The following is a 24,561-nucleotide window of genomic DNA, read 5'->3' as shown; positions in this document are numbered from 1 at the left end:
ATTTTCTAATCCAGAAACGAAACAAATTATCCCAGACCGAAAGAAATTTGGTTAATTTGGGTCTTAATTTTTAAACCGAATAAATTTAAAGTTTGGTTTAGTTTAACTGAACCGAACCGAGTATTAGTTTAAACGCAGAAATCACCCGCCATATATTTATTAGTTACCACCTGTCAATCACTTAACCACCAGTAACTCTAGCATGATCCGCCGCAACCTCATCCCCAACGCCGCCGCGAAACCCCACCACTACCTTAAACCCTCTCTCTTCTCCACATCTCCGCCGGAGATAACGCCGCCGTTCATTCACAAATGCAAGACCATTTCTCAAGTCAAGCTCATTCACGGGAAACTCATCTCCCTCGCAATCCTAACCTTGAATCGCACTTCCCACCTCATCTCCACCTACATCTCCCTCGGCTGCTCATCCTCCGCCGTATCTCTCCTCCGTCGATTCCCTCCCTCCGACGCCGGCGTCTACCACTGGAACTCTCTCATCCGCTTCTACGGCGAAAATGGCCGTTTCAGCGAGCCCCTCTCTTTGTTCCGCCTTATGCATTCTCTGTCATGGACGCCGGATAATTACACGTTCCCCTTCGTCTTCAAGGCTTGCGGCGAGATCACCTCCGTTCGTTATGGAGCGTCGGCACACGCGCTTTCTCGGGTTACCGGGTTTAAGTCCAATGTATTTGTGGGGAACGGGCTTGTGGCTATGTATACACGTTGTGGTTGTTTGGGAGATGCACGGAAGGTGTTCGATGAAATGTCTGTTATCCGTGTTTGGGATGTTGTCTCGTGGAACTCTATAATAGAGAGTTATGCTAAGTTAGGGAAGCCTAAAATGGCGGTTGAGATGTTGAGGCGGATGACTAACGAGTTTGCATTCAGGCCTGATGATATTACCCTTGTGAATGTGATTCCTCCTTGTGCTTCTCTTGGTGCTCATTCACTAGGGAAGCAGCTTCACGGGTATGCGATCAGAAGCGAGATCATAGAGAATATGTTTGTAGGGAACTGCTTGGTGGATATGTATGCAAAGTGTGGGATGATGGATGAGGCAAACATGGTTTTCTCGAACATGAGGTTGAAAGATGTAGTGTCCTGGAATGTTATGGTTGCTGGATATTCGGAGGTTGGGAGGTTTGATGATGTTGTTAGGTTATTCGAGAAGATGCGGGAAGAGAAGATTAAAATGGATGTTGTTACTTGGAGTGCTGCTATATCAGGGTATGCTCAAAGGGGACTTGGATATGAAGCATTGGGTGTGTTTAGGCAGATGCTGTCTTCCGGGGTGAAACCAAACGAAGTTACTCTTATTTCGGTTCTTTCCGGTTGTGCTTCTGTTGGAGCATTGATGCATGGTAAAGAGATTCATTGTTATGCCATCAAGCATCCCATAGACTTGTGTCGGAACGTACACGGTGATGATAATATGGTCATTAATCAACTGATTGACATGTATGCTAAGTGCAAAGAAGTTGATACTGCGCGTTCCATGTTTGATTCAGTTTCCCCAAAAGACAGAGATGTTGTGACTTGGACCGTGATGATCGGTGGATACTCCCAGCATGGAGACGCAAATAAAGCTCTCAAACTCTTCACTGAGATGTTCGAGCAAACAAGACCAAATGCATTTACCATATCATGTGCCCTTGTGGCATGTGCGAGTTTAGCTGCACTAAGAATTGGCAAGCAGATTCACGCTTATGCATTGCGCAACCAGAAGAATGCAGTACCACTTTTTGTATCGAACTGCCTAATAGATATGTATGCAAAATGTGGAGACATCGGTAAAGGTCGGTTTGTATTTGACAGCATGACTGAGAGAAATGAAGTTACTTGGACATCTCTGATGACGGGTTACGGTATGCATGGTTATGGAGAAGAAGCTCTTGGAATCTTCGATGAGATGTGGAAAATGGGTTTTAAGCTTGATGGTGTTACATTACTTGTTGTACTGTATGCTTGCAGCCATTCGGGAATGATCGATGAGGGCATGGAGTATTTCAATAGAATGGAAACTGATTTTGGGGTTACTCCTGGCCCGGAGCATTATGCCTGCATGGTTGACCTGTTGGGTCGTGCTGGAAAGTTGGATGCAGCTTTGCGTCTCATTGAAGAGATGCCAATGGAGCCTCCTCCTGTGGTGTGGGTTGCTCTGCTCAGCTGCTGTAGAATCCATGGAAAAGTTGAACTCGGGGAGTACGCCGCTAAGAAAATAACAGAGTTAGCATCTAATAACGATGGATCATACACGTTGCTCTCGAATATATATGCAAGTACAGGGCGTTGGAAAGATGTGGCTAGGGTCAGATCTTTGATGAGACATAAGGGAGTTAGAAAAAGACCTGGTTGTAGCTGGGTGGAAGGAATCAAAGGAACCACTACGTTCTTTGTGGGTGATAAAACACATCCACGAGCTAAAGAGATATATCAGGTTCTCTCAGATCATATGCAACGGATTAAGGACATTGGTTATGTTCCTGAGAAAGACTTTGCTCTGCATGATGTAGACGATGAAGAGAAGGGTGATCTACTTTTGGACCACAGTGAGAAATTAGCTCTTGCATACGGTATTCTAACAACTTCACAAGGTGCAGCTATCAGGATCACTAAGAATTTACGGGTGTGTGGCGATTGCCATACTGCGTTCACATACATCTCTAGAATCATTGATCATGAGATTATATTGAGGGATTCGAGTCGCTTCCATCATTTCAAAAATGGAATGTGTTCCTGCAAAGGTTACTGGTGATGATACCTCTCAGTGCATGACCTTAAGCGGTATGTTCATGATTAATTGAAACAGTAATTATAGCTTCGATTCAGATCTTCTGACGTGAGGATAAAAATTTGTTTCTGCAGCTTTGAAGTGTTAGATCCTACTCAACTGGATGAACAAAAGTGACAGGGCAGGTTTATCGGCATCTGGGTCAAGCACATGTCGGCCATGACACTAAGCTAGCCAGATAGGTACACAGCCAGAAATTAATAACCCAACAGGTTCTTGTTTACTTCCTCTAGTTGTCTCCTTATACTTACTTTCTTAGTGCTGTTTCATATTACATGAACAGGTCTCCAACATCACACAGGTTGTGAAATAAGGATACTTCCTGAAGGGAGATAGAAAAGGATAAAAAGCATTGTGCTTACAGACCAACCGCATATAGATTGTATAATATAAAGCAATTTTTGTAGATGAGTATAACTCTGGCTTGTTTATGTTTGGTAGAAAAGAGAATATAGAATCACATTCCATGATTTGTTATACATTTGTTACTTCTCAAATAAAGTCCTAGATTGGCATTTGAACATACCATTTTCTCAATTTGTCAAAAAAGGATCAAACTTTGCTAACTCTAGTACAAAAATAAAAAGAAACAAATATTTATACCACCATTGGTTAATCAAAATCTGATCCCAGAGAGACAAATTGTATATGTTCATGAAAAGTTGAGAAAATTGCTTTAAAATGGGATTTTTCGTCATCATCAGGAATGAGTAAACAGAACAACTTCAAATTTCTCAGAGATTCTATCTGGAGAGAAGGTAGAGTGCATGTCTCTCCTTTCTTTTTATCCATCTGAGAGATCCGATAGAAGAGATGTTAACATAGAAATTTGAAGCTGTTAAAGAAGCTTCAGTCCACCTGTAACTTCATCAACAACTTGGACTGGTCCTGCAGAAGCAACATCTTTCAGTGTTAGTTTGTTGTTGATGTTGAACTATAAAGAAAATTTGCTAGAAGAATCTCTATTTCCCTATCATAGAACAGCCCATATGGATTCAAATGAAACACAAAACTATACACTATACAGCCTCTTCTAACTAAGTCAACATTTGAGCTTGAGCTATAGATTTCATTCAGGGTCAAGGACAAGTACCAGGTGGTCAGAGTAGTTTCTAATAAACTTGTATATTTAGTTATCTAAGGCAAGTGTGATTTTGAATCCTCAAACTCATCTATTGTTCATCAGAGTCTTAAGCTTCAAAGTTCAAGCAGATGAATTGGATCAAAAATAACTACTTACCAAGAATAGCCATAACTGTCCTTGAATCTGGAAAAGAACATAGAACTATATTAGAATCACATTTTCACAGAGCACGGTCCTAAGATCGATTCATAAGAGATTCCTTGTTGGTAATAAACTAGCAAACACAAAGGGATTTGAAATTTGTGAGGGGGCATGAACAATGAAACTCACTTGGAGCGATCTGAGTCCTTCCAGCATCGATGGTGATATGGGTAGGCAGTTTAAGGGATTTGGCTCTTTCCTGTCAATTTTTGTGAACAGTCAAGACAAGATCTACGACATGGAAATAGTCAAGACAAAACTCTATGAAATCTCCAATTCCTTATGTGGTCAGAACAAACTAACATCTAGTAGATTTGACAACAGCACTAAAGCTGTAGATCCAACATAAATCTCTCAATTAAACAAATCCAAAACTTTACAGTAACTTTTGTTAGTAAAACTCACTTGCAATTCTAGCATCTCATCCTCGGTCTCGATTTTCACAACAACTTTAGGTTGTGCACACTCCTCCCAGCTGCAATCGAAACCAATGCATTCAAATCCAATCCATACTTAAGTAAATAAATGGGGTTGGTAATGACATGGAGAGATACCAGTCCAACGCTTTTGGAGCTCGACGAACTAGCTTTTTGTATAAACCTAGAGTTGCATGACTGCAAAAGAACAAACCAGATATGAACTGAAATTATAAAAAAAAGCACTTAAAAGAGAAACAGAGAGTATTATTAGTTTCAGCCACCTGCATTGTGCAGCAATCTTGCCTTTACCCATTTTAAGATCATTCCTCACAACCAAAACCTTACGCACAAAACACAAAAAAAAAAGGAACTCAAATTCAACATCTTTTGTTTTGATTACAGTAAAGAGATCATAGAGGGAGGCTAAAGATACCATTTTGAAATCATCGAGGATATCAGCGAGTTTCTCAATCTCGAGAGGACTCTTTGGAATCAGTTTGTTGGTATCTCCATCAACAGCAGCCTCAACAGGAGGAGGCTTGGAACGACGTGTGCCAATGCAGAATCCAAGTGCAGCTCCAACGATTAGAGCACTCAACCACGTCAAATCCATCGTCAACAAATACTACAATAAACCAGATGCAAATGATTACAACTGAGAATCCAAAACTGGTTCTAAGTAACAGCGATCAACTCTAAGTAATCTGAATCAAGTTTATACAACAGAAAGGGAACAATTAGGATTGTCAATGGTCTAAGAAGAAGAGAATCGAAGAAGCTTACCAAGTTCGAGAGAGAGAACGGCGATGAAGATGAAGTTTTTTCTCTCTATATTAAAAAATTAAATAAAAAGATTAATAAAAGAAAATATAATGGTAGCGTAAAGGAAGGGATACAGTTATTCTCGCGACCAAACACGTAAGAGAGAGAGAGCATTTTCTTCTTCTTCTTCTTCGTTGAGAATTTGGCGTCAACGATATTGACTCTCTTCTAGTCGCCTTCTTGTTGCTAGATCGTTTCATATTCGGCTTAGTTATCTTCTGAGCTTCTCATCATTTTCTGACGTAGCAAAGGTAAAACATTTCGTTTTAGATCGAGTTGCGATTTGGCTGTTTATGTTTACTGTTTCGTGTTGATCGCTCTCTACTTATGGGGCTTTCGATGATATGATTATTGTGTTTTTTTTTCTTGATTAGTGATCATTTCAATGTTCCTGTTTCTTCGAATTTCCGATTTGAAATCGATTTGGTTCTCTCAACAAACCCTAATTAGTTTCGTCAGTATAAATCTTTTTTTAATTTCTGGTTAAATCAGCTTTTGTAATCGTCGAAAAAGTTAGTACCTTGATGATGTGTCCTTGTCTCTGTAGGCCATTTAGGTAGTTTCTTGTTCCCGGGTCTTAGTAAAGTTTTCTGCTTGACACGCCTACGTTGTTTGATGTGGTGCAAGAGATTGATGATAACGTTAGAAGTAATATATTGCATTTTAAAAAGGTTTTATCTGAATTTTCACTGTTGAAAAGAAGTAATGTATGTGGTATTTTTGGAGATCTGAGAAGAATCACTGTTATACACAATCTAGTGCGTACTTTAGACACTTCCCAGAAGGTCATGCTTTATTACTAGCTAATAGCTTTGGCGACTGATAGTTTGAACAACACTTGCAGATCTCCATTTCTGATAGATGTCTGTTGAGTTCATAGTCCCTTCAACTAATTTGGATAGCCTAGGTTCTTGATTATTATTATTATTACGTAGTAGACTCCATGAATTTCAGATTTGAACCTTCTTGTGTATTTGGTTATGGGATGAACCTCTACTGAGTCGTTAAGTTGTTTTCTGACTGTTAATTGTGTTCACTTTCTGTGTTGCTTGCTACTGTTTAGTATAATTGAAGCATGAATAAGTTGATGTTTCTGGTTTTAGTGTCTTGTTATGTATGTACAGTTCCAGCTTCTTGATGTCTTGGGCATGAGTAGGCTCTGATGTGTTCCATTTCACAGGTTTTGAGAATCAGCAAAGATGAGTGACAATCTCATGGACAAAGTTACCGCCTTTGGCGAGCGCCTCAAGATTGGAGGTTCGGAAGTGAGCAACAAAATCACTGCTGGTATGAGCTCGATGAGCTTCAAAGTCAAGGAGCTTTTCCAAGGCCCTAACCCAACTGATAAGATAGTTGAGGATGCTACTTCGGAGAATCTAGAGGAGCCTGACTGGGATATGAACTTGGAGATATGCGACATGATTAATCAGGAGACGATTAATAGCGTTGATTTGATCCGTGGGATTAAGAAGAGGATAATGATGAACCAGCCTAGGATTCAGTACCTTGCCTTGGTTTTACTTGAGACGTGTGTTAAGAACTGTGAGAAGGCCTTCTCGGAGGTGGCAGCTGAGAGAGTCCTTGATGAAATGGTGAAGCTTATTGATGATCCGCAGACAGTTGTGAATAATCGGAACAAGGCTTTGATACTGATAGAAGCTTGGGGAGAATCGACCAGTGAACTCCGCTACCTACCAGTTTTCGAAGAAACTTACAAGGTAACTATGATTGAGTTGAAGTTTCTTGCGTCTTTACTGGCTTTGCTTATTGAGTATACATATAGCATACTTGCCTTCAGCAAACTTAGGTCAAGCAAATGTGTTACAGATAAGATGACTATTGTTTCTGACTAATTTGGCTTTGAAAATTAAGAAAGTGCGTTCTGATGTCTGAATCCATTATGATCAAGTGTTGGTGTTTTTTGTCTTTATGTTATAGAGCTTAAAAGCGAGAGGTATCCGTTTCCCTGGACGAGACAACGAGAGCTTGGCACCTATTTTCACCCCTGCTCGGTCAGCTCCAGCACCAGAAGTGAATGCTGATCCTGCTCAGCATGCGCATGAGTCTGAACATGCTCAGTATAATGCTCCTGTAAGAAGCTTTACCGCGGAGGAGACAAAGGAAGCATTCGATATAGCAAGAAACAGCATTGAACTTCTTTCCACGGTTCTGTCCTCTTCACCTCAACACGATGCTTTACAGGTAAGTCGACTTTTATTTAGTAGCCTTTGATCAAGTTGCTCATTGACCATTTTTTAAAAATTTCTCTGGTTTTCAGGATGACTTGACAACGACACTTGTACAACAATGCCGTCAGTCTCAAACCACAGTCCAAAGAATCATCGAAACAGCAGGTGAAGACGAAGCCCTTCTATTCGAAGCCTTGAACGTGAACGACGAGCTTGTGAAAACACTGTCCAAGTACGAGGAGATGAACAAACCCTCAGCACCGCTAACCACACCTGAACCAGCCATGATTCCCGTTGCTGAAGAGCCTGATGACGCTTCAGATCATGGGAAAGAAGAATCTCTAGTCAGAAAATCATCGATTGCACGAGGTGGGAGCCATGGAGGAGGTGGTGGTGGGAGTGGGGATGACATGATGGATGATCTAGATGAGATGATATTTGGCAAGAAAAGTGGCGGAGATGGTGATTCTTCTTCAACTGATGACACGAAAAAGCAGCAGTCTCCGTCTAAAAGCGATGATCTCATTCGATTCTGAGATGGTTTCTTTCCTGCGAAAAGCTGAACTCTTTTTTCTTTTTTTTTTAAAATGAATTTGGTGTTTAATTGATGATTCAAAACAGTTTTAGTGTAAGTAAGTTGTGTTTAAGGATCTCTCTTGACTTATGTGATGGTCTTATGATGGAGATGTCAGACATAGATTTCAAACTTTATCTGCTCCAACCATCACCAACCAAACTTCAAAACTTTATTGTAATGTTTAGACTATTTTAGCGTAATTTTTTCGATCCAATACTAAAAATTACATCATTTTAATGTGATACTATATTCTTATACCAAATTTGGTATGAAATTATAGTGTTATAGTAAAATAGTGTAACTTTTAGTGTTGTTTAAAGAGATTTAGTACGAAAAATCATACTAAAATAATGTTTTGGAGTCGGATTGGAAATAAAAGAAGTTTTCAGTGTTGAAATCACGTTAAAATAGTAAAATCTCGACAATATAACGGTGTTATAGATTGGAGATAATTTCAAAGATTGTGTTTTAATTTTTAACAGCAGTAGCAGGCGGTTTCAACGAAAAAGTACACATTGATTCTCAATTTAGCGTTTTGAACCGCAGTCGCAAAAATAATTAATTGCGGTAAGAGAAACGCATCGTGGCTTTTCCTACTTCACTCTAAGGAGAGGAAGGAAGAATCAGATCAGGCAATGGCTGGAAAACAACAGAATCACCATCGTACTCTCCCCAGATTCAGATCCAAAACCATAATCTTCACACTCATCATCTCCTCCTTCTCTCTACTCGTCATCCTTTTCACCTTCCCTTCCTCTCCGAACCCACCGGTCCGGATAGAGACGTCCTTCGTAGCCTCGCTTGAGCAGTTTCTGATCCACAACGCGCCGAAGCTTAATCCACCATCGAGAGACGACACGGTGCGTGGCGAGAAGGAAGATGATGATGTGAGGAAGCTCGATGAGATGGTGTTTGAGAGAGAGAATCGGTTGTTAGACGAAGATCCGGTTTATCCGGTTAAGGTTTACGTGTACGAGATGCCGAAGAAGTTTACCTTCGATCTTCTATGGTTGTTTCACAATACTTACAAGGAGACTTCGAACGCCACCTCTAACGGTAGCCCTGTGCATCGCCTAATCGAACAGGTACTAGCACAAGAGGGAGATAAAGATGAAAGCTTTATTGATTTTGAATCATTTAGTTGATTAGTAACCATTCCTTCATTGTGATCAGTACTGAATAACATTATCTATTTTTATCTATTTGCAGCATTCTGTGGATTATTGGCTATGGGCTGATCTGATCTCTCCTGAATCCGAGAGGCGTTTGAAAAGTGTTGTGAGGGTTCATAAGCAGGAGGAAGCAGACTTTTACTATGTTCCGTTTTTCACCACAATCAGCTTCTTCTTGCTGGAGAAGCAGCAATGCAAAGCACTCTATAGGGTGTGAGTGAGCTTTGATTATTATATATATTTACTAATAAATATAATTATTTTAGATAGCTCCTTTTTTAACTCTTTCTCCAACTGTAGGAAGCTTTGAAGTGGGTTACTGATCAGCCTGCTTGGAAAAGATCTGAGGGAAGGGATCATATCTTTCCTATTCACCATCCCTGGTCTTTCAAGACCGTCCGCAAATTTGTGAAGAACGCTATCTGGCTTTTACCAGATATGGACTCTACTGGGAACTGGTTAGACTCTAAGATTCCGAGTCATGTAGTTTGCTCTCTAAGCGATACTTTGTTGATTCTGTTTGAAATTGTAGGTATAAGCCTGGGCAAGTTTCACTGGAGAAAGACCTGATTCTTCCTTACGTTCCAAATGTTGATCTATGTGATGCCAAATGCTTGTCGGAAAGTGCACCGATGAGGACCACACTTCTTTTTTTTCGAGGACGGCTTAAGAGGAACGCTGTAAGAGTCATGCCTCTCTCTCTGCCTTGGTCTTATAGATTTTGTCGCTCATGTTTTGGTTTTACTGAATTGTTTTTCTTAGGGAGGTAAAATACGTGCCAAGCTTGGTTCGGAACTAAGTGGTGTCAAGGATGTGATCATCACTGAAGGGACTGCCGGAGAAGGAGGGAAACTGGCAGCTCAGGAAGGCATGCGTAGGTAAAGTCTAAGTTGCTTCCTAACCGTTTGGATGTGATAACAGTTTTTTAGGTTTTCCTAACTATGTCTGCATTTTTAGCAGATCTTTATTCTGTTTGTGTCCTGCTGGTGACACACCATCCTCGGCGAGACTGTTTGATGCCATTGTCAGTGGCTGTATACCTGTTGTAGTCAGTGACGAGCTGGAACTTCCTTTTGAAGGAATACTTGATTACAGGAAGGTATGTCAACATAAATTACATTGGTGATCTAACTTTTTTGAACTCGTCTAGGTATTTATCAAGGTCTGTATGTCTTCTTCGCACTCATTTCTTTCTTTATTGTTCCTCTTAGGTTGCTGTGATTGTTTCTTCTAGTGATGCAATACAACCAGGGTGGCTTGTCAATCATTTGAGAAGCCTTTTACCCTCCCAAGTCAAGAAATTCCAGAATAGCCTTGCTCAAGTAATTCTCATCTTCCCAAGCTCTGGTTTTTAAAAATGACATCAACCTAACTTGCCGTATACAAATAAGTAGTCTACCTCATTAGTGGATACTTATATTTTCTATGCTGTGTCACTGTGTGGTTCTTTTTTTTTTCAGTACTCGCGGCATTTCCTATATTCAAGCCCTGCTCAGCCTTTAGGTCCAGAGGATTTGACATGGAGAATGGTATGTATACCTACAAGAGTATGTTGGTTGAAAAATCTATGATCGAGGAAAGTCTGATGTTCTTGTTGGAATGACAGATAGCTGGAAAGCTTGTGAACATTAAGCTTCACACGAGGAGGTCACAACGGGTGGTGAACGGATCTAGGAGTATTTGCAGATGCGATTGCTGGAGACCGAACTCTACAGCCTCCAATTCGTTGAGTCATCTCTTGTCTTAAGAAGATCCGTCACTTCACATTTTCAAGTCTTGAAAATCCCTTGGATATGTACGCTCAAAAAGGCTATTGAAATTCGTTTCCTATACAATCTCACCATTGCTTTAATGTATATGCTCAAATGCAGCTTCGCAGACCAGCAGTATAACAAATCCCGATCAAGTCACACGAACATAAGTTTTCATATCTGTTCCATCCTCTAGTTATCCGGAGATGGTTTGTGTTGTTAACATGGATATTCATTTAATATATGTATAAGAAAAAAAATGAAAAGAAATTAGGTAATAGGTGGGTGAGTTATTACGTGTGTGTTCTGTGTTTTTGACAAAGAAAAATGAGAATTAGTCTTTGTTAGCAGTTACACCCTTCCTTAAATATGAAAGAAGTAAATTACATTTTTTTGACCAATGTGCGTGCGTACACACGTAAAGAGTTCATATAGTACCATCATACCATAGATAGAAATAGAAGCCAGCTTGAAATACCCGTGACGACCGCGTATTTGTTCATTTCAATTAGGAAAATTACCCAAAATACCCTCATCGGTTCTTTTCTGTATTGTTGCACGTTTTTGAGTCCCGAAAGTAACGCCTACCTGGTCCCCTACGACATTCTTTTTTCTTTTCTTTTTGTAAAAACACGAGACGCACAATATGTTTTATTAATTTCGCCTTTTATTAATGTCCTTAAACTATATGAGAATTTCGTAATGAGATTATATAAGTAAATAGAATATCTGAATGGTAATTAAACTTTTCATATCTTCAATCATATATAGTAAGCGAAAGAGAAATGGAAATAAATAAATCGAGCGCGTTAAAAAAATAAAAAATAAAAGACACGAGAGTCAAAATAGTTCTCGCACCTTTGTCCGAAAAACCTCAATCCATTTGTTTATCGGCGGCGTTCCACCTTCGTCTTCGCTGTCTCCGCGTCTGAAATTACTTTCTTCTCTACTTCAGTATTAAAAAAATCGAAAACGAGCATACATCTTCCCTCTCGATTTCTCTCTCTCTATTCAAGAGTTTTTTGCAAATATCTTTTTAAATCTTCATCGTCACACCTAATCGTAAGATCTTTGAATAAATAAATACAGTCGCTATCCCCATTACGTGTATTAGTTAGCAGCTAAGGGTGCTTGAGTATTTTGCTCACGACCAAGTCCCTTTCACCATCATCTCTTCTTCAATGCCTCTTCTCCAGTTGCGTTGAATCCTTCAGAACAGATTTGTTCAAAAAGAAACAGTTTTCTTCTCCCCCAAGATCTGAGCCTCTTCCTCTGTAAGGTACTTTAACCAGTCATAGGGTTTTTATATTTTTTTTCTCCTTTTAAGTTCGTGTTGCGACAGTCTCTTTTTGTCTGAATGTCATCTCATCTTTCTCTCTCTTTTCACTTCTGGTTTCGAATTGAAAAGTTTGAAACTTTATATTCTAAAGGTGACGCCCTTTTGTTAGATCCATGTTTCTTTGTTGATGTCTTTGAAGTTTTTAGATTTTTTTTCCTCTCTGCTAACGTTACACTTGTTTGCTTCAGGAGGATGGCATCTCATAACCCTTTCGGTAAAAGCCGCTCAAATCTATCAAACATGTCCGATGCGAACGAGCCAGGGAGACCATCTGTCCCTTCCAAAGTCAAGTTCTCTCGAAGAACCAACTCTGGCCGCTACGTCAGCTACTCTAGAGACGACCTCGACAGCGAGCTCAGCGCTGCTGACTACGCAAACTACACCGTCCACATCCCTCCGACCCCAGACAACCAGATAATGGACCCGTCCATATCCCAAAAGGTCGAGGAGCAGTACGTCTCCAACTCCATGTTCACCGGAGGCTTCAACAGCGCCACGAAGGCTCACCTCATGGACAAAGTGATCGAGACAGAGACCACACATCCCCAAATGGCTGGCTCCAAGGGCTCCTCCTGCGCCATCCCCGGCTGTGACGCCAAGGTCATGAGCGATGGGAGAGGACAAGACCTTCTCCCTTGTGAATGCGACTTCAAAATCTGTAGAGACTGTTTCGTGGACGCGGTCAAAACCAACGGTGGGATCTGCCCCGGGTGTAAAGAACAGTACAAGAACACCGAGTTGACTGACCTGGTTGATGATTACGGTCAGCAGAGGCTTCCGGGGCCTGAGGGTAGTAGCGGGGCGAAGATGGAGAGGAGGTTGTCGTTGATGAAGTCGACTAGTAAGTCGGTTTTGATGAGGAGCCAGACCGGGGATTTCGATCAGAACAGGTGGTTGTTTGAGACCAGCGGGACTTATGGGTATGGGAATGCTTTTTGGACGAAGGATGGGAACTTGGGGAGTAGTAAGGATGGAGATGGTGAAGGTGTGGAGATGCAGGATTTTATGAACAAGCCTTGGAGACCGCTTACTAGGAAGCTTAAGATTCCTGCTGCTATTATTAGTCCATACAGGTAAGTGACAAGAGTTTTTGTTGTTGTTCTTGTATTGTTTAGAGCTCTACTTTTACTACATCCTGAATGTTGGCAAATCAACAATTTTCTTAAAATCTTATTTACGCAGCTTAAATCGGTTTTAAACCGTTTTAAATTAGTGTAAATTGATTTAAATTTATTAAATTGATCAATGATGTTTAGTGTAATCCATAAATTTGTCTAGTGTATTTTTTTGTATATGTAATTTTTAGAATTCATTAGAATAGTTTATAATTAAATTTTAAAACTAAAATATATTATGTAAATGTAATTATAAAAAACAAATTTAATAATTTATTAACGCGTATAATATCAAAAAATAAATTATTAATTTAATAATGTTTAGCGATTTCTTGATCCAGTTTTGTAATAGACTTTTTTATATTGTGCAGGCTATTGATATTTATCCGTGTAGTTGTTCTTGCACTGTTCTTGACTTGGAGGATCACTCATCAAAACCCAGACGCTATATGGTTATGGGGAATGTCTATAGTTTGTGAGGTTTGGTTCGCCTTTTCTTGGCTTCTCGATCAGCTGCCTAAGCTATGTCCCATTAACCGTGCAACGGACCTTCAAGTCCTCAAGGAGAAGTTCGAAACCCCTACACCAAGCAACCCCACCGGAAAATCCGACCTCCCTGGTCTCGACGTGTTTGTCTCCACTGCTGATCCCGAGAAAGAGCCTCCTCTGGTCACTGCCAACACCATTTTATCCATTCTTGCTGCGGAGTATCCTGTTGAGAAGCTTTCTTGCTATGTATCCGATGATGGAGGGGCGCTGCTCACGTTTGAAGCCATGGCTGAAGCTGCTAGCTTTGCAAACATTTGGGTTCCTTTCTGTCGTAAGCATGTGATCGAGCCGAGGAATCCTGAGTCCTACTTTAGCTTGAAGAGAGATCCGTACAAGAACAAAGTCAAGTCTGACTTTGTCAAGGATAGGAGAAGGGTTAAGCGTGAGTACGATGAGTTTAAAGTCAGGATTAACGGCTTGCCTGATTCCATAAGGAGACGTTCTGATGCTTATAACGCTAGAGATGAGATTAAAGCTATGAAGATGCAGAGACAGAACAGAGATGATGAGCTTTTAGAGCCTGTCAAGATTCCTAAAGCTACTTGGATGGCTGATGGTACTCACTGGCCTGGTACTTGGTTGACTCCTGGTACTGACCACTCCAAAAGTGACCACGCCGGTATCATTCAGGTATTTAACTAATTTTTTTAAGCAACTCAAATCAGCTTAAATCATTTTAAATTGGTTATATTTGGGTTTTTTTTTTGGAACACATGTTATATTTGGTTTAAATCGATCAAATTGGTCTAAATTAATCAAAATTGGTATAAATCTGTTAAAGTTAAACAATAATATTTACGGAAATCCAAAAATTTGTCTAGTTTATTTTTTTGTATGTGAAATTTTTATAATTTCTCAAAATAATTTTATAAGTAAACCTTGAAAAAAACTATTTTTTTTTTAAATGTAATTTATATAAAAATGAATCAGTAATTTGTTAACTCCTAAACCTCTGAATAAATCAGTGGACTAGTCACTGTTCAACATCTCAGTGTTTTATTTTTTGTTATCGCGTGCAGGTGATGTTGAAGCCACCAAGTGATGATCCACTACACGGAGAATCCGAAGGCTTTCTCGATCTAACCGACGTTGACATCCGACTTCCCCTCCTTGTCTACGTCTCTCGCGAGAAGCGTCCTGGTTACGACCACAACAAGAAAGCAGGAGCCATGAACGCGCTAGTAAGAGCCTCTGCGGTCATGTCAAACGGAGCGTTCATACTCAACCTCGACTGCGACCACTACATATACAACTCCGAGGCGATGAGGGAAGGCATGTGCTTCATGATGGACCGAGGAGGCGACCGTCTCTGCTACGTCCAGTTCCCGCAACGGTTCGAAGGTATAGACCCCTCGGATCGTTACGCTAACCACAACACCGTCTTCTTTGACGTCAACATGAGAGCTCTCGATGGGCTTATGGGCCCGGTTTACGTCGGAACCGGTTGTCTCTTCAGAAGAATCGCTCTTTACGGGTTCGACCCGCCTCGGTCCAAGGAACATTCCTCCGGTTGCTGTAGCTGCTGCTTCCCTCGTCGCAAGAAGAAGAGTAATGTCTCTGAGGAGAACCGAGCTTTACGTATGGATGATGATGAAGACGAGGAGATGACTCTCTCTCTAGTCCCTAAGAAGTTTGGTAACTCAACGTTCCTTATAGACTCAATCCCCGTAGCTGAGTTCCAAGGCAGGCCGTTAGCGGATCACCCGTCAGTTAAAAACGGGCGCCCACCCGGCGCGCTCACGATCCCTCGTGAGCTTCTCGATGCTTCCACCGTAGCTGAAGCTATCGCAGTTATCTCTTGCTGGTACGAGGATAAAACCGAGTGGGGAACGCGTATCGGTTGGATCTACGGGTCGGTTACCGAAGACGTCGTGACCGGTTACCGAATGCATAACCGGGGGTGGAAGTCGGTTTACTGCGTGACGAAACGCGACGCGTTTCGTGGCACTGCTCCTATTAACTTGACGGATAGGCTTCACCAGGTTCTCCGTTGGGCAACCGGATCCGTCGAGATCTTCTTCTCCCGCAACAACGCGCTTCTCGCTAGCCCCAAGATGAAGCTCCTCCAGAGGATCGCTTACCTGAACGTCGGTATCTACCCGTTCACGTCCATCTTCTTGATCGTCTACTGTTTCCTTCCCGCGCTTTCCCTCTTCTCGGGGCAGTTCATCGTCCAGACGCTTAACGTCACGTTCCTTATCTACCTTCTCATCATCTCCATCACTCTCGTCTTGCTGGCATTGCTGGAGATCAAATGGTCGGGGATCTCGCTGGAGGAATGGTGGAGGAACGAGCAGTTTTGGCTCATCGGTGGAACGAGCGCGCATATCGCGGCCGTGTTTCAAGGTTTGATTAAGTTCGGATTTGGATACGAGGTCGCGTTCACGCTAACGTCCAAGTCGGGGGGTGATGACGTGGACGACGAGTTTGCGGAATTGTACATTGTGAGGTGGAGTTCGCTGATGATACCTCCGATAACGATCATGATGGTGAACTTGATTGCGATTGCGGTGGGGTTTAGTAGGACGATTTACGCGGTGATACCTCAGTGGAGTAAGCTGATAGGAGGAGTGTTCTTTAGCTTTTGGGTGTTGGCGCATCTTTATCCGTTTGCTAAAGGGTTGATGGGGAGGAGAGGGAGGACGCCGACGATTGTTTATGTTTGGTCTGGTCTTGTGGCGATTACGATATCTCTTCTTTGGGTGTCTATTTATCCGCCGGCTGGGTCTACTGGTCTTGGTGGATCCTTCAGTTTCCCATGATCGGTTTTGGTTCGTTGAGTTCTTGGTCAAGAACACACACAAAACATTGGTCTGTTTTCTTTTGTATTAAAATAAAGTTCGTTTATTAGATTTTTTTCGTTTATTCTGTCTGGTAAGAATGATATGATGGGTCATGTTAGAACAGAGATCGGCTTAATGTACTTCGAACCAGTGAAGGAACTTAGTTTCTCTTGTTTTGTCTCTTTTTCTTTTCTGCTCTGACTTCTCTTCCGTTTTAGCATCTTAAAGTCAGCCCCAATGGCTCTATTGTTCTGTCGTCTTGACCACATTTCACCCAATGGTGGATGATCAAGTTACTTTCTCAACAATGTTTAAGAACATAAGCCGCAACAGTTGTAGCTTAGGTTCTATCAAGTACCATTGCATTGACGGTATACTACTAGCCACAACACATCAGCGAATACAAGTGTCATAACAAGAATTATCACAATAGATTTGCCCCTAATCATGTTAAAAAATAAATTATGCAAAACTTTTTTTTTTGGTAACACAAATTATGCAAAACTATATACCAAAAGTTAGGTGAATAAGAATTAAAAATGATAAAAGTTCATCATGAATTTTATGATTAATTCAAAATTAAATCATAAAATAATTTTGTAAAGAGGCATTTAAAGTTCCGACCCTGTGGGCTATACTGGACCTAAACAAGTCGGGTTTTCGGGTCGAATATCCAGATATCGGGTAAAACCGACCCGAGATCTAAAATACTCCTTTCCTTTCAGAGATAAACCCTACCAAAACCTTGGCAACTTTCTTTCTCTGCCTCCTCCTCCTCCTCAGTTGCAATGGGGCATTAGATATTCCTTTTTAAATTTTCTTGTTCATGAAGCCAATCTCTTCCTCTTAAATAATTTTTTTCTTAAATCTCTTTAAATCACGAAGAACACTAGTCTAGTCTAGCCCCTTGGAGATTCCCAAGGGAAAAAAATGGCTCAGAAATGTGCGATTGGTTTGATGTCAGCTCTAGCAGCTGCCGCTTCTCTCTCGAAATCGAATATCGCTTCTGCAGATGGACCTCTCAACTTCTCTGCCTTCTCCACTTCGACTCCTCAGCAGCAGCAGCAGGGCTCTACTCCGCCGGCATCGGGATCTGCGAAAGATTCTTCTGTTCCTGGCGAAGAATCCGATGCTCCTCCACGGATTCGCAACGATAATCCGCGAACGACTTCAGCTGGGTTCGATCCGGAGGCGTTGGAGCGAGGTGCAAAGGCCTTGAAGGGGATTAACAACTCCGCTCACGCCAAAAAGGTCCCTATGAACTGAGCTAAAAAAAATAATATTTTAACTGTTGTGCTTGGCCTCATGATTGAATGAATGTTTGGTTTCTGGTAGGTGTTTGAAAGTATTAAGACACAGGAAGAGACGAGGCAAGCTGAGTTTACTGCTAAGGCGCAAGAGTTTAAAGCTTTGCAATCGCAAGCTGAAGCTGTGAGTTCATCTTACTCTTAAGCTCATTCTCAATATGTACATTTTAAATCACATGGTTTCAGTGTCTAGTACCTTAGAATAGTTGGGGGAGTTCTTGATACGGCTTTTTCATTGCTTGTATTAATGTCTTCTTACAACTCTCTGTTTACCTACTTAGAGTTGATTTTGCAACTTAGGCATAACCCATCTCTGTTATTAGAATTTGAAGATTCCTGGTTGTAAAGTTATGTTCCTCAAGTTTTTTTTTTTCATTTTCACAGGAGAGGCAAAGGGTGATATACGAGGAACAGAAGAAACTTGCTCAGCACCAAGCGCAAACAAAAGCACAGATGGCCCGCTATGAAGATGAATTAGCAAGAAAAAGGATGCAGGCAAGCGATTCTACAAATGCTTTATTTATTTAACTTATATTCTCTCTAACACGTTATGCTGTATGTCTTGTAACAGGCTGAGAATGAAGCCCAGAGAACAAGAAATCAAGAACTTGTGAAGATGCAAGAAGAATCATCAATCAGGAGGGAAGTAGCTCGACGAGCTACTGAGGAAGAGATTCAAGCACAGAGACGACAAACGGAGAGGGAGAAAGCTGAGATTGAACGCGAGACTATCAGGGTCAAAGCTATGGCTGAAGCTGAAGGGAGGGCCCGTGAATCTAAGCTCTCTGAAGACGTCAACAGGAGAATGCTTGTTGATCGTGCAAACGCTGAAAGAGAGAAATGGGTTTCAGCCATCAACACTACATTCGATCACATTGGAGGTCTGACATTAGTGACACATTATCTCTCTTTTTTTTTTTTTTTTTAATTCACTCATAGTGAAAACTTCTCCATGGCAGTTTCACCATAGCATTAATAAGTGTCTAATAAGTAACTTGTAAGTATATTAGGCGTGTGTCCTGCTCAATAGGTGATTGAGTTTTTTTTTCCCTTTTCCTTTCTCCTAGGTGGGTTGCGTATGATTCTAACAGATCAAAATAAGCTGGTTGTTGCTGTTGGAGGTATCACCGCTCTTGCAGCTGGGATCTACACAACGAGGTAAAAAATTAAAAATGGTTGAAAAAAACCCAGCCATGAGTTCTTGTTGTTGAAGTTTGAGGAACTTAGTCAGTTTACTAAATTGCTTGTTGCAGAGAAGGTGCCAAGGTTATCTGGAGCTACGTGGATAGAGTCTTAGGGCAACCTTCTCTAATTAGAGAATCATCGAGAGGGAAATACCCTTGGTCTGGATCGCTTTCTCGTGTCTTTTCCACGTTGCGGGGTGGTGGTAAGGAGGCTGCATCCAAAAACGGAAAAGGGTTCGGTGATGTTATTTTGCATCCTTCCCTTCAAAAGAGAATCGAACAGCTAGCGAGCGCAACTGCCAACACAAAATCCCACCAAGCACCTTTCCGAAATATGCTTTTCTACGGTCCACCAGGAACAGGAAAGACAATGGCTGCCCGAGAGCTAGCTCGCAAATCTGTATGTATTTTCTCCATTTCTAATGCTTATAATTATTGTATCAGTTATGAAGAATAGATGCATCTCAGCTTCAAGAGAGATCTTAGTTCTAGATTTATTACTTTGATAATAACTCTCTTCATTTAACTTATTCAGGGTCTAGATTATGCGTTGATGACGGGTGGAGATGTTGCTCCACTTGGAGCTCAGGCTGTTACAAAGATACACCAACTGTTTGACTGGTCCAAGAAGTCTAAGAGGGGTTTGTTGCTATTCATCGATGAAGCTGATGCATTTCTGTGCGAGTAGGTCACAATTCCTATAGCCGATAATAATCTTAACTCAGGAGTTTTAGTTTATAATGGGTTAATTTGATTGCAAATTCAACAGGCGGAACAAAACATACATGAGTGAAGCGCAAAGAAGTGCACTAAACGCACTCCTCTTCCGCACGGGTGACCAGTCCAAAGACATAGTCCTAGCGCTTGCCACAAACCGACCCGGTGATCTAGACTCAGCGGTGGCTGACCGTGTCGACGAGACTCTTGAGTTCCCCTTGCCTGGAGAAGAAGAGCGCTTCAAGCTTCTTAACCTCTACCTAGACAAGTACATAACCAAGACTAATCTAAAAAAGCCGGGTTTGCTCCAAAGCCTTTTCAAGAAAGACCAGCAGAAGATTGAGGTTAAAGGCGTCACAGAGGATCTCCTCAAGGAAGCTGCCGCCAAAACAAAAGGGTTTTCAGGTAGAGAGATCGCGAAGCTGATGGCAAGCGTTCAAGCGGCTGTGTATGGAAGCGCGGACTGCTTGCTAGACGCAAACCTTTTCAGAGAGGTGATTGATTACAAAGTCGCGGAGCATCTACAGAGAAAGAAACTAGCTGGAACCGATACAGGTAACAAGAAATGAAATCGTATAAACTTGTCATCAACATAGGTAGATTTGAACCAACAGTTTGTCCTAAAAAACTCCAAACCCTGAGCACTGTTTTCAAAAGGGTTTATGCAAAGGAGAAAAGCTTTGGTTTTTTAAATTGTTTCTCCCTGTGATTCCAAAGGTGAGACTAGAGTTTGATGACTGCTTTATATTCTTTCTTCTTTGCCATTGCAATCTTGAGTTTTATCTTTTTAAATCACTTTTTGGAAAATGAGGCAATACTGGTCTCTTTGTAAGATGAGCTTATTATATCCCCTTTTTAATATATTAATAAAAGAAGCTTATTATATCTTGTTACCAGAAACACAATGTTATTAACCATCCAACATTATGTTTATCTTTCACTCACGAGCAATCACAACAACTTGCTTCCCAACGTTCTTACCATGGAAGAGTCCCACAAGAGCTTCGGGACCTTTCTCGAGTCCTTCAGCTACATCTTCCACGTACGCTATCTTCCCTTCTTTGATGCACGGGATCACAAACTCCAAGAACTTTGAGTACTTATCGTAGTAATCAAAGACTGCAAAGCCTTGAATGCGGATTCGCTTGTAGATTATGGTGGATAGGTTGTGCACTCCTTCGTGGTTCTCAAGATTGTACTGTGAGATCATTCCACATACAGCGATACGCCCGTGAATGTTCATGTTTAAGAGCACTGCGTCTAGCATTTTGCCTCCTACGTTCTCAAAGTATATGTCAATGCCTTTGGGAAAACACCTGAAAACAAATAAGATAATCCCTCTTATGTTAGATGCCGCTAACCAATCCTAACAGTTATAGACGTCTAAAATGGTTACTGAACCTTTTCAGAGCAGCAGTAAGGTCTTGTTCTTCCTTGTAGTTAAATGCATCATCAAACCCAAACTTGTTTTTGAGGAGATCAACCTAAGCAAAAGGAGTAAAGGACAAAATCATTCTCTTGAAGACAAAACCAAGACGCATAAAACTAGAGATGATGATTAGTAATGTCTCAAACCTTTTCTTTACTTCCAGCGCTTCCAACAACATAGCAACCCATCATTTTAGCAAACTGTCCCACAAGCTGGCCAACAGCACCAGATGCAGCCGACACATAGACTGTCTCTCCTTTCTTTGGAGAACAGACTTCATAGAATCCGGCATACGCTGTCATACCAGGCATACCTGTGAGGAAGAGACAACAAAAGCCATGAAGGAGAGTAGTATATATCAAGACATAGCAAACCACTTCAGTTTAAAATTAAAACACAACATAACTAATCCACTCTCTCTCTAAGATTTGTGTAGTGGTTATGACTTTCAACTTCAGGATCTCTGTCTTAAGCCAAGAGTTTGTACCAACAAGCTACTTTTTTCTGACACTACCAAAGAAAAACAGGAGCAAGGCCGAGAAAACATACCGAGAAGACCAGTGTAGTAGGACAATGGAACATCAGTATTCTGGATCTTGAAATGCATGTCAGGAATAGGAGTAACAACACTGTACTCTTCCCATCCAACGATTCCCCACATTAAGTCACCTTCTTTGTAATCTGGATGCGCTGATTCTATCACTCTTGACACTCCAAACCCTAAGATTGGCTACACAGACAAATGAAACATTCAGCACAAGAGAGACAGAGGATCTTGAATCTTGATCCTATTCGAAGTTTGAAGATGAGTTTTCGTCTCATACCTTGCCGGGAGTGTAAGCTTGAGCAATACCAGAAGCAGCAGGCTTCCCCATGCGAGACCGCATGTAAGGATCACATGACAAGTATAGATTCTTCACAAGAACCGAGTTAGACCCCTCTGGAAGCTTAAGCTCGACCGTGGTAGTGGTGATATCAAAGTCCGATTCCTTTGGGAACCCACTCACGTAGTCTCTCAGTATCACCTGCTTGTTCGTCACCGTGCTCATCGTTTTCTTCTCTGAAATTCACTTCTGAGTTATTCTGAGTTACGTGAAATTGTTACTTTCTTTTTTTCTGGAGGACTCGACTGCTTTTATAGTGGTTTTTTTGTGTGGTGGTGAGCCACGATGATTTCAAGTATGATGTCACTGATGATTCACTACTTTCTACTTTTGTCATGAGTACAAGTGTGAACGCGGTTTCAATTATTTTTCTCGTTTCTCATTCTTTCCACTTTGATAAAATTTCATTTCATTCCTTTTCACATTTACTTTTTCTGCTTAATTTTCTCACAAATGATTTTGTAAATAATATACAGATTTTACATTGCAAGGTTGACAAAAAAATTTTTTTTTACATTGCAAGATATTCTCTATTTATTTAGGCAGCTAACATAATAACTCTCGAGTCTTGAGTCTCTTGACACATGATTGTGTGGTGCATCGTTGATGAGAGTTTATTTTCTTTAATGAATCGTTGATGGCTTAATACCACGAAGAAATGAGTGTTTCACGTAGAACAATGATCACTGGCGGAGCTAGGAATTCTTTTCACTAGGGTCAATGCTAATACACTAGTAATGTTAAAAAAAGTGCAATAATTAAGATTTTAATTTTAAACAAAGGGGTAAATAATTAAAATTTTAACAATCAAGGGGAGGTCAATTGTAGATGAGATAACTATTTTTTTTCCATTTTATCCCTACAAACTTTCAATATAAACAACAAAATGTACAAGGGACACACTAAGCTACATCCAATAAATAACATTGAGATAGCTTATAACACATCGATAGAGGTTTTAACTATCACAGTATACTAAAGCTTCGATTGGTGACATGTATTTTTAAAGTTGATTTGCATTATGCAGTATAATTTCGATGTAATTCGCAATGAAAATTATGTAGTAAAAACTATGGTAAGTTTGCAGTAAACATAAGAGTTATCAATACTATTACAACTAATGACTGGTAACGTTTTTGATCTACAAGTTGCAGTACAATTTTTATAAATAATTAAAAATACAAACTTATAAATATAAAGTATTTTAAAACAATTAAAACACTATACCATTGAAATAATAACTAATATGTTTAATATGTATAAAATAAAAATTTGACAGAAATAAGTTGTAATATATATTTTCAAAAAGTTATAATTACTAATAATAAAATTGATTGATAACCTTTTGTTATATAAATTGTAGTAAATACTATTTCAAATAAATAAAAATTATAAATATAAAATAATTACACTAATTACAAGCTTAATAAGAAATATAGATAAGAGAAAAAGCTCTATTAAACTAAAATTAGTGAAAGATACATAAACATATGTATTATATGTATATGTAATAGAAAAGATCTCATATAAACATATAACTTTATGTATGTACGTAACTCTAATTACCGAACATAATTAAAATGATTTATATTATAAAACAATTTGTTGAATAATTTAAATGGAAATAAGAATATTTATAAAAAGTTGACTAACAAAATACTTGTATACAATTGTTGATAATAATTATCAATTAACCAAAAGTAAATATTAGACAATTACCATATTTCAAAAGTTGATAAAATTATTTAAAACTAAAACAAATCATCAACAGTGTGTTGGGCCTAATAGTTTAACGTTTGAAGAAGGTTTTATTGTGCCTTTAGGTCGATTTCCGTTGAGACTTGAGAAGACATTTTTGCACCATATGTCCATATCTCGTCATTACCAACTGTTGCACCCGGTCTGGATAATTAGTTAGACCTAAAACTCATATCATCTCTCGATTATTAAAAAAAAAACTAAAGCAAATCCATAAATTTTGTATAACGAACTTTGTGTCCATATATATGATGGATCCAAAAAGTTACTCATAGTTTTCCCTCAACTCACTAACAACTTCTTTTAAATTGCTACATGCTTATTTCATTAATGATATTGTAAATCTCTTTTATTCATACAATAATTACCCAGTATTGTTTATGTCTAAAAACTGTAACTTTAATTTTTTTTTGCAACATTTAATTAATTTCTCTATAACAAAATTAATTTTCTATAACAAAATTAATTTACAATATTGTTTACAAAGGAT

The 24,561-nt window shown here is 40.0% G+C and overlaps 7 protein-coding genes across 16 annotated transcripts; 5 read left to right on the top strand and 2 right to left on the bottom strand.

Moving 5' to 3' along the window:
* The first annotated feature begins 140 nt into the window (after window positions 1-140).
* On the top strand, window positions 141-3,314 carry LOC103846285 (pentatricopeptide repeat-containing protein At5g16860). Of its 7 annotated transcripts, none has more exons than XR_004452260.1 (3): window positions 141-2,784; window positions 2,874-3,003; window positions 3,093-3,314. XR_004452260.1 is itself a non-coding variant. In XM_033281511.1 (2 exons), exon 1 carries the CDS (start codon window positions 203-205, stop codon window positions 2,753-2,755), a length of 2,553 nt encoding a protein of 850 aa, XP_033137402.1. In that variant the 5' UTR covers window positions 141-202; the 3' UTR covers window positions 2,756-2,784; window positions 2,874-3,314. The 7 variants fall into 7 exon arrangements, 1 of the variants encoding a protein (XP_033137402.1); XR_004452259.1 differs by having other exon boundaries at window positions 3,075-3,314; XR_004452257.1 differs by having other exon boundaries at window positions 2,866-3,003.
* Window positions 3,315-3,371: 57 nt separating this feature from the next.
* Window positions 3,372-5,591, bottom strand: LOC103846279 (peptidyl-tRNA hydrolase 2, mitochondrial). 2 transcript variants are annotated; one of them, XM_009123177.3, is made up of 9 exons: window positions 5,407-5,591; window positions 5,279-5,323; window positions 4,929-5,120; window positions 4,777-4,835; window positions 4,631-4,690; window positions 4,482-4,551; window positions 4,206-4,275; window positions 4,032-4,058; window positions 3,372-3,679 (listed from the first exon to the last, which is right to left on the bottom strand). In XM_009123177.3, the coding sequence occupies exons 1-9, from the start codon at window positions 5,515-5,517 to the stop codon at window positions 3,630-3,632; spliced, it is 684 nt and encodes a 227-aa protein (XP_009121425.1). In that variant the 5' UTR covers window positions 5,518-5,591; the 3' UTR covers window positions 3,372-3,629. The 2 variants fall into 2 exon arrangements, with proteins under 2 accessions (XP_009121425.1, XP_009121424.1); XM_009123176.3 differs by having other exon boundaries at window positions 5,392-5,551.
* Window positions 5,383-8,283, top strand: LOC103846280 (TOM1-like protein 1). The gene is made up of 4 exons (XM_009123178.3): window positions 5,383-5,568; window positions 6,498-7,035; window positions 7,256-7,519; window positions 7,596-8,283. The coding sequence occupies exons 2-4, from the start codon at window positions 6,517-6,519 to the stop codon at window positions 8,040-8,042; spliced, it is 1,230 nt and encodes a 409-aa protein (XP_009121426.1). The 5' UTR covers window positions 5,383-5,568; window positions 6,498-6,516; the 3' UTR covers window positions 8,043-8,283.
* A 198-nt stretch (window positions 8,284-8,481) lies between these two features.
* LOC103846281 (probable arabinosyltransferase ARAD1) lies at window positions 8,482-11,284 on the top strand. 2 transcript variants are annotated; one of them, XM_033281515.1, is made up of 10 exons: window positions 8,482-9,168; window positions 9,293-9,466; window positions 9,556-9,713; window positions 9,788-9,935; window positions 10,018-10,133; window positions 10,216-10,354; window positions 10,467-10,577; window positions 10,716-10,784; window positions 10,862-11,002; window positions 11,036-11,284. In XM_033281515.1, the coding sequence occupies exons 1-9, from the start codon at window positions 8,719-8,721 to the stop codon at window positions 11,000-11,002; spliced, it is 1,506 nt and encodes a 501-aa protein (XP_033137406.1). In that variant the 5' UTR covers window positions 8,482-8,718; the 3' UTR covers window positions 11,036-11,284. The 2 variants fall into 2 exon arrangements, with proteins under 2 accessions (XP_033137406.1, XP_009121427.1); XM_009123179.3 differs by having other exon boundaries at window positions 10,862-11,187.
* Window positions 11,285-11,581: 297 nt separating this feature from the next.
* Window positions 11,582-16,965, top strand: LOC103846284 (cellulose synthase-like protein D2). 2 transcript variants are annotated; one of them, XM_009123181.3, is made up of 4 exons: window positions 11,582-12,280; window positions 12,534-13,418; window positions 13,832-14,639; window positions 15,029-16,965. In XM_009123181.3, exons 2-4 carry the CDS (start codon window positions 12,538-12,540, stop codon window positions 16,769-16,771), a joined length of 3,432 nt encoding a protein of 1,143 aa, XP_009121429.2. In that variant the 5' UTR covers window positions 11,582-12,280; window positions 12,534-12,537; the 3' UTR covers window positions 16,772-16,965. The 2 variants fall into 2 exon arrangements, with proteins under 2 accessions (XP_009121429.2, XP_009121428.2); XM_009123180.3 differs by having other exon boundaries at window positions 11,582-12,285.
* Window positions 16,966-17,375: 410 nt separating this feature from the next.
* Window positions 17,376-20,883, top strand: LOC103846277 (ATPase family AAA domain-containing protein 3-B). The gene is made up of 8 exons (XM_009123174.3): window positions 17,376-18,043; window positions 18,128-18,223; window positions 18,484-18,594; window positions 18,671-18,980; window positions 19,167-19,257; window positions 19,353-19,683; window positions 19,819-19,967; window positions 20,053-20,883. The coding sequence occupies exons 1-8, from the start codon at window positions 17,723-17,725 to the stop codon at window positions 20,567-20,569; spliced, it is 1,926 nt and encodes a 641-aa protein (XP_009121422.1). The 5' UTR covers window positions 17,376-17,722; the 3' UTR covers window positions 20,570-20,883.
* Window positions 20,835-22,537, bottom strand: LOC103846278 (NADP-dependent alkenal double bond reductase P2). Its single transcript, XM_009123175.3, has 5 exons — window positions 22,254-22,537; window positions 21,979-22,159; window positions 21,576-21,742; window positions 21,402-21,484; window positions 20,835-21,316 (listed from the first exon to the last, which is right to left on the bottom strand). The coding sequence occupies exons 1-5, from the start codon at window positions 22,476-22,478 to the stop codon at window positions 20,938-20,940; spliced, it is 1,035 nt and encodes a 344-aa protein (XP_009121423.1). The 5' UTR covers window positions 22,479-22,537; the 3' UTR covers window positions 20,835-20,937.
* Between the last annotated feature and the right edge of the window lie 2,024 nt (window positions 22,538-24,561).

The sequence above is a fragment of the Brassica rapa genome, chromosome A10 (assembly GCF_000309985.2).
Source record: "Brassica rapa cultivar Chiifu-401-42 chromosome A10, CAAS_Brap_v3.01, whole genome shotgun sequence".
Classification (NCBI taxonomy): Eukaryota; Viridiplantae; Streptophyta; class Magnoliopsida; order Brassicales; family Brassicaceae; genus Brassica; species Brassica rapa.
This window is presented reverse-complemented; position numbering and strand designations above follow the sequence as displayed.

Bases quoted from the DNA above. Each gene is read 5' to 3' on its own strand.
- LOC103846285 (XM_033281511.1), top strand. From the start codon at position 203: ATGATCCGCCGCAACCTCATCCCCAACGCCGCCGCGAAACCCCACCAC.
- LOC103846279 (XM_009123176.3), bottom strand. From the start codon at position 5,517: ATGAAACGATCTAGCAACAAGAAGGCGACTAGAAGAGAGTCAATATCG. The intron at 4,836-4,928 runs GTATCTTTAGCC...TTTGTGCGTAAG, and splicing joins TCCTCGATGATTTCAAAATG to GTTTTGGTTGTGAGGAATGA. The intron at 4,552-4,630 runs GTATCTCTCCAT...TTTCGATTGCAG, and splicing joins GCTCCAAAAGCGTTGGACTG to CTGGGAGGAGTGTGCACAAC.
- LOC103846280 (XM_009123178.3), top strand. From the start codon at position 6,517: ATGAGTGACAATCTCATGGACAAAGTTACCGCCTTTGGCGAGCGCCTC. The intron at 7,036-7,255 runs GTAACTATGATT...TTTATGTTATAG, and splicing joins TTTTCGAAGAAACTTACAAG to AGCTTAAAAGCGAGAGGTAT. The intron at 7,520-7,595 runs GTAAGTCGACTT...TCTGGTTTTCAG, and splicing joins CTCAACACGATGCTTTACAG to GATGACTTGACAACGACACT.
- LOC103846281 (XM_033281515.1), top strand. From the start codon at position 8,719: ATGGCTGGAAAACAACAGAATCACCATCGTACTCTCCCCAGATTCAGA. The intron at 9,714-9,787 runs GTTAGACTCTAA...TTGAAATTGTAG, and splicing joins ATGGACTCTACTGGGAACTG to GTATAAGCCTGGGCAAGTTT. The intron at 10,578-10,715 runs GTAATTCTCATC...TTTTTTTTTCAG, and splicing joins TCCAGAATAGCCTTGCTCAA to TACTCGCGGCATTTCCTATA.
- LOC103846284 (XM_009123181.3), top strand. From the start codon at position 12,538: ATGGCATCTCATAACCCTTTCGGTAAAAGCCGCTCAAATCTATCAAAC. The intron at 13,419-13,831 runs GTAAGTGACAAG...TATATTGTGCAG, and splicing joins GCTATTATTAGTCCATACAG to GCTATTGATATTTATCCGTG. The intron at 14,640-15,028 runs GTATTTAACTAA...TATCGCGTGCAG, and splicing joins ACCACGCCGGTATCATTCAG to GTGATGTTGAAGCCACCAAG.
- LOC103846277 (XM_009123174.3), top strand. From the start codon at position 17,723: ATGGCTCAGAAATGTGCGATTGGTTTGATGTCAGCTCTAGCAGCTGCC. The intron at 19,258-19,352 runs GTAAAAAATTAA...TGCTTGTTGCAG, and splicing joins GCTGGGATCTACACAACGAG to AGAAGGTGCCAAGGTTATCT. The intron at 19,684-19,818 runs GTATGTATTTTC...TAACTTATTCAG, and splicing joins GAGAGCTAGCTCGCAAATCT to GGTCTAGATTATGCGTTGAT.
- LOC103846278 (XM_009123175.3), bottom strand. From the start codon at position 22,478: ATGAGCACGGTGACGAACAAGCAGGTGATACTGAGAGACTACGTGAGT. The intron at 21,485-21,575 runs GTTTGAGACATT...CCTTTTGCTTAG, and splicing joins GCGCTGGAAGTAAAGAAAAG to GTTGATCTCCTCAAAAACAA. The intron at 21,317-21,401 runs GTTCAGTAACCA...ATTTGTTTTCAG, and splicing joins CTTACTGCTGCTCTGAAAAG to GTGTTTTCCCAAAGGCATTG.